We start from the raw sequence: 12,824 nt of genomic DNA on the forward strand, positions 1-12,824 counted from the left end.
AAGTACATTAATGTGTTTTTAGGATGATACTGATTCTAATCATGGTTATACTTTTGTGTTTTAATGCATTTAAGTAGATTCTGATATTCAACTAAATCACCTTTTGATGAACTGCAATGATTTGAAAAAATGTACTGGTATAAGTTGGATATCTAAAATAGGTGAGAGATGTACTCTAAATAATGGACGGATTTCAAATCCTTCTTTGGAATTGAGCACAAGAAACTTTCCTTCCTCTTCCCAAATCAGATGGTCACGAGTTCACGCCTGACTGTTGGCTGTGAGCTCGTTGGGCTGTGGCCTCGCCATGATTGCGCGGTCATGCAGCTGTGAATTGGAATGACCAAGCTGGTGACCATGCGGTGGTTGCTGCAGTGACATGGCCGTGCAGTTGGTCGCAAGCTCCTCGAGCTGATGGCCACGCTGTGGTCGCGCAAGCTCAATGCGGTCAAACTCATGGTCATGTCACTGCAGCTGAGCTTGGCCAGGCTACCATGAGCGCAAAGTGGATGAGCTCTCACGGCTGCTATGAGATCACGGCCGTACTGAGGCACAAGATCACTGAGGTTCTCAGTTAAACTTTTTTTTTTTAATCTTTGTTCTTTCTTCTCTGTTCCTTTTTCACTCAATCCTTTCCTTTTTCACGACTTTCTGTTTTTTCAATTTTTGGAGTAAACACAGCTTAAAGAGCATTCCTTGAATTGTTGCATTTCCCTCCAATTATTTTTTATTGTACATACATAATTGATACGTTGGGCGCACACACATGAAGGGGCGCCCACATGGCAGGTGCCCAATATGAGCGATTGAGTGCATGCGGGGCGACCAGTAGAGTTGTAAATCAGTCGAGCTGAGTTAGGGTGCTCAAGTTTGTTTGATAAGGTAATTGAGTTTAGCTTAAAATGAATCAAGTTTTTAAAATGATTATTCAAGTTTGACTTGGATTGTCATGAGTTTAAGTTTATTTGAAGATTGGCTTGAGCTTGGTTCATTTAGATATTATTGAACTTTCAATTCAAATTTCATTTGAGTTTAGTTCGAGTTTAGCTTGAACTTGGTTTGTTTAGACATTATTGAGTTCTCAATTCAAGTTTGTTTTATTATTTAAAATTTTTAATTGTTTGATTGGTAATTGAATTTGATAATTTAAATTTATTTATTTATTTTATATTATTATTTATTTAGTATATTGAAAAGAGTTTTATTAATAAATATATGTTTTAATTTTGTTCACAAATATTAATGAAGTGTGTTTAATTTATTTATTTAGATATATATGAAATCCAATTTTTTTTTTAACTAGTTTATTTATTTAGATATATATAAAATCCAATCTTTAGAAGTTAAAAAAAATAGGCACTAGAGGTAACAGATTTACCTTTTCTTTTAGAAGTTGATAAAAAAAAAAAAAATCGATTCCCTACTGGGAACGTCGCCCATGTTGTGTTCCCAAAATAACAATATATATAAGCTTTTTATCCTATGGAACATGTGCAGATCATTTTTATTTTTATTTTAAAAAAAGTGTACAAGGGTGTGTAAGGTGTATATAGACACAGTGTGTTGATATTATGTACATTCTTATCCTGCACTCTTCTGGACAATCCTCATATGTTTAGGTGCCTGGATGTTTGTCTGGGCATTTTCATTCACTTTTAAAAATTGGGACACCCGAGTTCCCTGATGAGCATCCAGACTTGTGAGGATCATTCAAGAGGAAGTGTGCAGGATAAAAATGTGTAGGATAAAAAAATTATATATAAAAGTTATTATCCTACACACTCTGTGGATAACTTTCATTGGGTCTGACGTTTGGAAGGGGTCCGGATACTTGGACTCATTGAGAGTCACACATAATCCTCAAAAAGGTTCGACCGTCCCCGACTTCGCTGTGGCCGGAGGACGTGGTTCTACGCCACGCTGGCGAAGCCGTGTCTTCGCCACCCACTGCGGCACAACTCCCCGACCAAATCCAAATCTGCGAAAACTACCCCCACCAACTCACCACCCGCTGAACGCAAGTCCTCTCCTCGAATCCATCGCCACTAACCCTCCCTTTCTCGTGATCATTCTCATTCCATTTCCCGCCTCACTCCTCTCTCCCCGCTCCTTCGTCATAATCATCGCCGTCCCTAACGCTCGCAGCACAATTATTATCATTATTCCAGGAATTCGCGGGGCCCCACCCTCGTCCCGTCCCTGTCCGGCTGTCCCCCTCGCTTCGCCTGTTGGGGGCGCCCAGTACGGCCGGCCAACGATCTTGGGCTGAGCTAAGCGGCGGCCGAACCCCCGTCAGAGAGAGAAAATTTGCAATTTTGTCTCCGCAGAGTGTTGGCTGAATTTCTCCAAAATTACCTCACAGAAAGCCATCGAATTAGTTCTCGGAATTCTTCCATCAAACTTGTTATTTGGAGTTGATGGTGATTAGTTCGTTCGTGCAGGAGTGGGGCCGTTGAGGGGCCAACTCTGACAGGGATACACTGAGCACACCAGCTGTCCTCCATTACTTACCTTCCCACAAAGCTATCTTCAATGGCGCCCCTGCTGTAACTGTGACTGCCTCCTCCTCCGTCGCGTTCATGGCTGCTCCTTATAATTAGCCAGCAAGAGTAGTAGAGCAACAACGAAGGTCGACGGCTTCGTCTTTTCTACAATGTCGCGCTGTGGAAGATTTCATGAATGCTTAGCTCTCGGCCTCCTAGCTGTCGCCGTGGCGAGCGGCGGAGTGGTCGCATGGCGTCCCTGGCCGCACCATTTCGCTGAGGATGGAAGCTCTGGGGAGAAAAATGCCGCCTTGGTCGCCGGAGGCGAAGCGGCGGCTTTGGGGGAGTCGAAGAAGTACGAGGGATCGTCGGAGTTCGTGAAGCTACGGTACCACATGGGGCCGGTGCTCACCGCCAATATCACCGTCCACCCCATTTGGTACGGCAGTTGGTCGCCGTCGCAGAAGCATATCCTCCGCTGCTTTCTCCGTTCCATCTCCGCCCCCTCCGCCCCGCGCCCCTCTGTCGCCGCCTGGTGGCGCACCGTCCGCCTTTACACCGACCAGACCGGCGCCAACATCTCCGCCACTGTTGTCCTCGGCGCTGAGCGCTCCGACCGCCGGTACTCCCACGGCCGCAAGCTCTCCCGCCTGGCGATCCAGAACGTGATCCGCGACGCGGTGGCGGCGCCTCGCCGCCCGCTCCCAGTTAACCCCCGCGGCGGGCTCTACCTCGTCCTCACCTCCGCCGACGTCGCCGTGCAGGACTTCTGCCTCACGGCCTGCGGTTTCCATTACTTCACCTTCCCGGCCATCGTCGGCTACACGCTCCCCTACGCCTGGGCCGGTAACTCCGCGGTCCAGTGCCCCGGGTTCTGCGCCTACCCGTTCGCCGTCCCGCCCTTCGCCGTCGGCCTCCGCGCCGCGGAGCGGCCTCCCAACGGCGACGTCGGGGTCGACGGCATGGTCAGCGTGGTGGCGCACGAGCTGGCGGAGATGGCCTCCAACCCGCTGGTGAACGCGTGGTACGCCGGCGAGGACCCCAGCTTTCCCACCGAGATCGCCGACCTCTGCGAGGGCATCTACGGCACCGGCGGCGGCGGGGCCTACACGGGGCAGATGCTCATCGACGGCCGCAGCGGCGCCGCCTACAACGTGAACGGCGTCGGCGGCAGCAAATTCCTGGTCCAGTGGATTTGGAACCCATACTTGAGCTACTGCAGCGGACCCAACGCACTCGATCACCAGTAGCGACCTCCATTTTTGCTTCAAAAATCACTTTTTTAGATCCTTCTCTTTTTTTTTTCTTGTTGGAATCCTGTTCTTGTCTGTACTCACTACTGAGTGTATGATGATCTATTTAGCTAAATAAGGAGAAAGACGAGGACATGGCCGGAGAAGTTGCTGCTGCTATGGAAGATGACGACGAGTATGTTCGCAAATTATTGCTTGTACAAATTGGATTCTCTTTTACTTGATCTCCGCGTCGGTCTCTGAATTCTTTGCTTGATCATTGTTGCCCTAATTTGAAGCTTTTGCTGTGAGGCCATAGCTTTTCTTTTTGGCAGATTGGAACCAGTTGGGTGCAGGAAGAGGTCGAATTTGAAATTTGAGTAAATTTCGTGGACTTTCATTATTTTTCAAAAATACTCCCTAGAGGAGGGAATCTCAAAAAACCCTTGGAAAATAAGAGCTCCATGGCTTTGGATGACACCAGTGCTTTGGTACCATAATGTCCAACATAGATATTGACACTTTGTGGTCTTGTGACCCATTTGAAAATTGAGTCACTAGAGTGATGCCAAAATTAAAATAAATTAAAGCCAATTGCCCTCTCCTCTCAATGTGTGCCCAATTGTCCCAGGATCCATTCACAATGCTTTGTTGATGGGAAAAAGCTTAACAAGGCTTTGAGTTGTCTTTCCACAGAATTTGAGTGGGGAGAGAATGAAATCTTACCTCAGTTGGCACCACATTGCTAGTGGAAATATAGTCAGAGGTTTCAGTGGATTGTGCTCCAACTTAAGATAAGCCTGCGCAAGAGCATGAGCATAGGCATGGATCAAACTTGGGCTGACTTGTGAAGTCAAAAAAAATAAAAAATAAAAAATAAATATTAAAAACAAGGACATTTTAGGTATGTATTTTTTAAAATAATTCTTCAATTAATATAAAAGAAAGAAAGATAGGTAGGAAAATATAATAAAAACAAAGGTTCTTGTTGTGTGGTACATGCTTGCATAACTTCTTGTCGGACTAAGTATGATATGGTGGGAAATTTTTATGGGACCATATCGGTTCACTCTTAGGATTAAATAGAATAAATTGGATATTTCGGTTCACTCTTAGGATTAAATAGAATAAATTGGATATTTGATGTCAACTATAAAAAAAAAGTATGACATGTTGGCGGAGTAGAGCTACTTGCTATTTTCGGTCGGGAGAGAGCTTCTTAGTCCTCTTGTAGTAGCGAGAGAGTCGATGGACCTTGCTCTCCACAAGGATGATCCTGAACTTGCAGTCTTTGTCCTTCCTGTTCTTCGCCAGATGACCCTGATTGCCACTGCTTTCTTAATCAGGTGGTACAAATGCTCCGGAATTTCTGGCGCAAGCCCTACAACAACCCAATGTTTCTACTAGAATATGTAATTATTGAACAGGATTGAAATTAAACCTTCAAATATTCCTCAATACTGTTAAATGTTACCTGTTTCTTTGCAAATCTTTAGAACCACCCATGTTTCTACTAGAATAGATCCTGTGTATATTCTTTACGCCATATGTATCAGCCGAACATATATATGCAATTTTCATAATAAATTTTTGAGTTGAAATAATGCGCCAAGTGAAACACCGTGCTGAGCGAAATGAACCGGCCGGATAGATATATGTCATTTTCGTAATGAATCTTCGGATGGAATAATAAGCTGAGCGAGAACATTATGCCGAGCGAAATAAATAGACCAGACATATATAATCGACTTCCATAATAAATTTCCGAACTAAATAAGAGGATGAGCGAGAACATAATGCCGAGCAAAATAAATAGAATGAACATATATAATCAATTTCCATAATGAATTTTTGGACTGAATAATAAGCTGGCCGAGCGAGCCATTGCGTCGAGAAAAATAAATAGACCGGACATTTATAAACTCTTGATGTTAGAATCCGTCCATAACAAATACTTGTTTATTACTCATCCAAGATCTCGGGGGCTTGATGTTAATACAGTCTGACCTGGCTGTTGTTTTGATGTTGACACTGATTTAAGTTTGTATCAGATATTAATTAAACTCAGACTGATTAATGATCAAGGTTGATCATGTGGAGAGGAAAAGTCCAAGCACGGATACTTGGCACGCGAAGTCGGAGAGGGCTCGGCAGCTCGTTCTCCGGACTAGGTCGGAGAGGGCTCGGTAGCTCGTTCTCCGGATTAGGTCAGAGAGGGCTCGGTAGCTCGTTCTCTGGACCGGACGAAGTCGGTGAGGGCTCGACAGCTCGTTCTCCGGACTAGGTCAGAGAGGGCTCGGTAGCTTGGTCTCTGGACCGGACGTGGAAGTCGGAGAGGGCTCGGTAGCTTGTTATCCAGACTAGGTCAGAGAGGGCTCGGTAGCTCGTTCTCTGGACCAGGAAGACGTTAGGGTTTAGGGTTGGGAAGCTCTAAAACTAACACAGAGACATTGGATCGGTCTGTTGACCGATCCAGTGATACTTTGGTTGACTGGATCGGTCTGTCGACCGATCCAGTGATACCTGGATTATCTGATCGGTCTCGTGACCGATCAGTAACCACATAGAAACAATCTGTGGATTATCTGATCGGTCTCGTGACCGATCAGTAACCACACAGAAGCAATCTGTGGGCTATCTGACCGGTCTATGGACCGATCAGAAGGAAGCAATGAGATTCAGAGCGATAGGGGGGATCGGTCTGTGGACTGATCCACCCATAGGCTGATCGGTCCACAGACCGATCAGAATCATCCCAGACCGATCAAGGTGTGTCCTGATCGGTCCGGAAGGCTATGGATCGGTCTGTTGACCGATCCACAACAATGTCGTTTGTCTTCTGCTGTTTCTCTGCGATTTCTGATTCACCTGATCAAATCATCTGCTGTGAGATTTTTGAGTTACAGGTTGCAGGTGTCGTGCCAGTGCTTAATTTAAAATTAAGCTCCATCAGAAGAATAAGACCAAATGCTCTTTCTACTGTGTTTCGCTGCAAATGGTGCAATTGGAGCGTCAACGTTCACCGGCTGCAATCAGTTGGTAACAGCTTGACTCTTGCTTATTGGTTCGAGCTCAGAGACACCAGTGAAGACCATGGATGGTATTGGTGTGAGTTCAGAGAACCAGATGAGGAGGAAGAGTGATTGGCGACGCCTGAGTTGGTCGTAGTGATTCGATACAGGTGACAGTGATTCGGCTCTGGCTGAAGACAGTGAGAAAGCAGAATAAGAAGAAGGCAGAAGAGAGGTTTGGTAAGATTTTTGAAACTCTCTGTCGACCGAAGCAAGTGTGCTGTGTTGTTAAACTCTTGGCTGAGGAATCCCTTCTTTTCTTGCGTTCTGCTTCGTGGCTGTAAGTTTCATTGTTCATTTCTTTTGGCCACTGAATTCTGTAAGTCCTGTGCTTCATTTCAAATCTTTTCTGTGACATTGTGGAGAGGTTACTCCACCGAGAAGGAGAAATACTTAGCCGGAATTTGTCCGGGGTGTGATCTACCGAAAGATCAAGGGATCGTCCACCTTACGGACACGCCGAGGAGTAGGGGCAAGTTATCCCCGAACCTCGTACATACTTGTGTAAGCTGTGGGTTGTGTTTCTTTCCTTGCATCAGTTTTCTTGTTGTTTATTTCCGCTGTGCTAACAACCTTTTGTGAGGAATTGATTGAGTTTTTAGTGGAGGCTATTCACACCCCCCCTCTCTAGCCATCCGAAGGTCCTAACACTTGAAACATACCCGATTGCTTGAAGATTAAATGATTCGTAGGTGTGAGAACACGTTTACTCATACTTGAGTTTAAAGTCATGGTTTGACTATATAGAGTTTAAAGTTGAGTTCGACTGTATAGAATTTAAAGTTGAGCTCGAATGTATAGAGTTTAAAGTCATTGTTCGATTATGTAGAGTTTAAAGTCACAATTCGACTCTATAGAGTTTAAAGTCGAGTTCGACTGTATAGAGTTTAAAGTCAAGTTCGACTATATAGAGTTTAAATTCAAGTTCGATTATATAGAGTTTAAAGTCGAGTTTGACCTAATAGAGTTTTAAGTTGAGTTTGACTGAGATGAATCCGCCTGCACTTTTCATTAAATGTATAAAAAGTTGAATAAAATACAGGAGTAAATTATAGGCATACTTGTCAAATTCTATAAGGTTAGAGATGGTTGGCACTCCAAAGTCTGTCCAATCTCTGACCTTCAGCATCTTCAAGATAATAAGAGTTAGAAGCGAGTTTTGTATCACCTTGAATGGTCCTCCCCACTGTGGCTCCAATTTGTTGACCTATCCTACCGGCTTGATACTCTTCCAGACCAGATCACCACCTGAAAAAAATCTAGGAATAACCCTTTTGTTATAAGTTTACCTCATCCTTTGGTGATATGATATAAGTCGAGCTACTGCCTTGTCCCAGTTAGGTGCTTCTCTCAGAGATTCCTAGGGTACTCTTCCATGTCCCACATGTTGCAGCGGTGTGCGGAAGAGTGCTCGAGGACGTCGGATCGGTGAGAGAGATGCCGGAAGCAGTCGAGCAAGACCCTCCTCTGGCACTCTTTCCCTCTGATGGGTCGTTATTGACGCTACCTGATTTGAGGGCGGCAATGTGCCACCAGTATTTCCATGTTGTTGTTGTTGGTGCAACATCCCTCAGGTCAAGGTTGACCTGGGTGACCAAGCTGAGTCTTGGTTTGAGTTTAGATGTTTGACAATAAGAAATTGATTGAAGAAGAGTCAAGTAGGTCAAGGTTGACCGGATACTTGACAGGAAAGTCCTGGTGAGTGAAGCCAGGCAGAAGGAAAACCCTAGTGAGTGAAGCTAGGTGAAAGTCCTAGTGAGTGAAGCTAGGTGAAAGTCCTGGTGAGTGAAACCAGGTGAAAACCCTAGTGAGTGAAGCTAGGTGAAAGTCCTGGTGAGTGACGCCAGGCAGAAGGAAAACCCTAGTGAGTGAAGCTAGGTGAAAGTCCTAGTGAGTGAAGCTAGGTGAAAGTCCTGGTGAGTGAAACCAGGTGAAAACCCTAGTGAATGAAGCTAGGTGAAAGTCCTGGTGAGTGAAGCCAGGCAGAAGGAAAACCTTAGTGAGTGAAGCTAGGTGAAAGTCCTGGTGAGTGAAGCCAGGTGAAAGCCCTAGTGAGTGAAGCTAGGCAGATGGAAAACCCTAGTGAGTGAAGCTAGGTGAAAGTCCTGGTGAGTGAAGCCAGGCAAGGGAAAATCCAGATGGATCAAGGATGATCGGACATCTGGTGTTGGGAAGTCCAAGTAGGTCAAAGGATTGACTGGATACTTGACACGAGGAAATACAAATAGGTCAAAGGGATTGACCAGACATCTGATGGAAGTCCTAGCAGGTCAAAGGAGTGACCAGATGCTAGGCATGATGTACCAACAGATCAAGGTTGACCGGATGTTGGTTTGAGAGGCTTGGAACTTGGTTTTGGGCAAAAACCAAGTGTTGGATCGATCAGTGGATCGATCCAGGAGCTGGATCGATCAGTGGATCGATCCAGGCTTCTCCTAAGCGAACAGAGAGCCTCTGGATCGATCCGTGGATCGATCCAGATGTTCCAATCGATCAGTGGATCGATTGGGACGCGGCTGCTTTGCGCGATAAGCGCTGGATCGATCCGTGGATCGATCCAGGCGTTTTTCCAGAGCACAGAGGCGCTCTGGATCGATCCGTGGATCGATCCAAAGCCTCCCCGATCGATTGGGAATATTCGAATCGATCGGGATCCGACCGTTGGCGTCGATAAAGGCCGCAGGCGTTCATTTCCTTCGGCATCTCTTCTCCAATTCACTCCAGATTTCTCGCCAGCTCCTCCACAGCACTCACAAAGCTCAGATCGCCAGTTCTTGAAGGATCTTGGAAGTTTTCCAAGTCAAGAGGCGGATCAAAGCCAAGAAGAGAAGCTAGGGTTAGGGTTTATACTCATTGTAAGCTTGTAAGCTTGTATTTCTTGTATCCTTTCCCTCTCTTATTGTATTGAGTCTTGTAGGGCTTCTCCGCCCTTGGTAGTTACCATAAAGGAGAGTTTTATTTAGTGGAGGGTGTGTATGTTGGTGTGGATCCTTGGATTAGTCACCTCTTGTGAGGTGGATACCAAGTAAACCAACCGTGTTAGCGTTGTGTTATTGTTCTTTGTATTTCCGCTGCACATCTTTGAAGGAACAAGCAACGCCGAGCACCGAGCGAACGCGACGAGCTATTCACCCCCCCTCTAGCTACTTTTGGTCCTAACAAGTGGTATCAGAGCGAGGCCGCTCTTCACCGGAATCATCGCCGGAAGGGTCAAGCATAACAAGAAAAGCTAGAGGGTGAAGAAGTTGAAGCAAAATTGTCAAAGTCAAAGATATCAAAAAGCTCAACTTCAAGATGCAATTCCAAGATGGACTTGGATTTGACACAAGGGTGGCTCCACCATACACTTCCACGAGTTTCGATTCTTGGAAATCAAGAATTAAAAATTTTCTTATGATGGAGATAGAGCAATGGTTTGCTCTAATGGAAGGCTTCGAGGCTCCAAGAAATTCAAAGGGCAAAGTTCTCAAGAGGAGCAAGTGGAGCAAAGAGCAAGTCCAAAGGTGCGAGGCCAATGATAAAGTGACCAAGCTCTTGGTAAATTTATTGCCAAGCACCATCCTTTGCAAAATTGGAGAATTTGAAGATGCAAAGGAATTATGGAGCAAATTGGCCAAGCTTCATGAAGAGATCCCCTCCACTGTACAAGAGCAAGAAGTATCCAGAGAGGGTGACTCTTTGGAGCAAGACCAAGAGGAGGGCTCCGAGGTTGAGAGATGCTCAACCTCCGAGGAAGAGGAAATCCAAGAAGTTTCATCCTCAAGGGAATGCAACGAAGGGAACAAGGAGGGAGCATACTCCTTGTTTCATATTCAAGATGATGAAGCCTCCACCTCTAGGATTGAGGGGGAGCAATCCTTGGTGACACAGGATCAAGAAGAAGGAGAAGCTTCTACATCCGGGTCAAGAGATGAAGAGATTGAAGAAGCTTCTACCTCCATGAGTCAAGAAAAATCAAATGGAGGAGAATCAAGATCGGATCAAGAGGAAACTTCTATCTCCGGATCCAAAGGAAAAGATGCCACCCCTACAAGCAAAGGTATAAATATTTCAATTAAAAATAAAAATCATATTATATGCTTTGAGTGTAGGGAACATGGGCACTACAAGAGCAAGTGCCCTAAATTGGCCAAGAAGAAGGGCCAAGTGGCACAAAAGGGCAAGGCGAAGCCCAAGGAGATCATCCCCAACACAAAGAAGAGCAAGGAGCATATTATATGCTTCTCTTGCAATCAAAAGGGGCATTACCGAAGTCAATGCCCCAAGGGGAAGAAGATGGTCAAGCTCAAGGAGGCATTCGTCAAGGGGGAGCCTCCAAGGTAAAGAAGAAGGTAACATTTATTGAGCATACCCCTTTACATTATGGTAAAAAGCATGATAGTTCTAACTTATATCATTTTAATGCAATTTACCATAAGAATAGAAAGCATGAGGGCTTTAAGGAAAAACATGTGGCCCTACATGCCAAAACTACCCAACCTAAGGTTAGGAAGGTAGATAGACACATGGGCGGGAACACTAAGGAAAATAGACACATGCCCAAGATAAAAAATGCTCATGGACCAAAACCTAAGGATTTAATGATAGAAAATCAAGTCTTGAGGTCAAGACTTGACAAACTAGAAAAGACCCTAAAAAGGATGGAGAATATCCTTAAAGGGCAAAATGAGCAATACCTAGGGCTAGGTGCACAAAGGTCATCCAATGGCTATAGAGGTTTGGGATACAAACCCAAAGCTAAAAAGGATGTGCCTAGTTATCATAGGGTTCCATATAGCTATGGAACAAACCCTAAGTCTAGAGGTCAAGTCAAAGATACAAGGGAAGATATCCCTAGAAGTATCTTTGCAACCAAAGTGACTAAGACTTCTAAGAAGTCTAAGAAAGTCACTAACAAGGTCACAAGGGAGGCTATCCCTAGAGTTGACCTAGAAAATGTGACCAAGGCTTCTAAGAAGCCCAACAAGGTCACTAGGAAGGTATCTAGGGAAGTTATCCCTAGTGAGTACCTAGAGCATCCAAGGAGCACCAATAGGTGTTGGGTTCCTAGGAGCATCTTCTCTACCCCATAGATGGGTTAGAGAGTGTCAACTCCGATTAGAAGGGTAGTTAACCCAACTTTGAGGAAATTGACACTCAAGGAGCATTTTCAAGGTTTTAGTTAACCTTTGAAAATGAAATGGACCTATTGATTACTCCTTGAAAGAGTAAAATGTGTCTAATGGTGAAAAACTGATTTTATCTTAAAATGGCACAAATTGGGAAAACCTTGAGAAGTACCAAGTTGGGATTTTGGTATTCTCTTGGAAATTTAAGGCAATCCGGGCCTTGATTTATGTAATCACTCTTGAGGAAAAATGGAATATGCCAACATTTGAGGACATGTTTATTTTCAATTGGCATACATTAAATCAAGGAAATTAGAAATGCCAATTTAGGCTTTGGCATTCTCTTGAAGCACTTTAGGGCAATCTAGGTTTAAGTTGTAAGTTTAGCTAAGACTTTAAGGATACTTAGATAGTTAATCTAGGTATATTTTATGTATGCTAAATCTTGCCATGATTGTTTGCCCATCATATGCCATGACATCATGTCTAGTTTTGCATTCATGTTTTATTATGAAAAATCTAAAAATACCATGTCATGACATTCATACATCATGTAGTTATAGAATATTTTTCTTTTGAAAATTATTTTACTTTGATGTATGTCATAACATAATCATGCGTTAAATTTAATTCCTTGTAATTAAGGACAAATGACATTTAACGACACTTATTGACAAGTGACATCCTAGGTGGATGTCTAATATTTCTAAAATGCCTAGATAGATATGCATGATCCCTAGATTAGGGCAAAAACCAAAATCTACATCTCACAAAGACTATAAGGTGACTTGTATGTGATTAGTGCACATTAGATACAAGTGAGATGTTAGGATGATGAACAAAGCTCAAGATGTTGATTTAGTGCATTCTTTTGAGTTTTAGGTTCATCAAAACACATAGTTATGTGTTTTCCCATCATTGGGAAAGCTA

General features: G+C 44.2%; 1 protein-coding gene across 1 annotated transcript; it reads left to right on the plus strand.

Annotated features, from left to right (window-relative positions):
• The first annotated feature begins 2,083 nt into the window (after positions 1–2,083).
• Positions 2,084–3,980, plus strand: LOC121995841 (protein EXORDIUM-like 3). The gene has a single exon (XM_042549616.1). It carries the CDS (start codon positions 2,654–2,656, stop codon positions 3,731–3,733), a length of 1,080 nt encoding a protein of 359 aa, XP_042405550.1. The 5' UTR covers positions 2,084–2,653; the 3' UTR covers positions 3,734–3,980.
• Positions 3,981–12,824: the final 8,844 nt, after the last annotated feature.

This window comes from Zingiber officinale, chromosome 6A (genome assembly GCF_018446385.1).
Source record: "Zingiber officinale cultivar Zhangliang chromosome 6A, Zo_v1.1, whole genome shotgun sequence".
Classification (NCBI taxonomy): Eukaryota; Viridiplantae; Streptophyta; class Magnoliopsida; order Zingiberales; family Zingiberaceae; genus Zingiber; species Zingiber officinale.

Coding starts and splice junctions, on each gene's coding strand:
- LOC121995841 (XM_042549616.1), top strand. CDS start 2,654: ATGTCGCGCTGTGGAAGATTTCATGAATGCTTAGCTCTCGGCCTCCTA.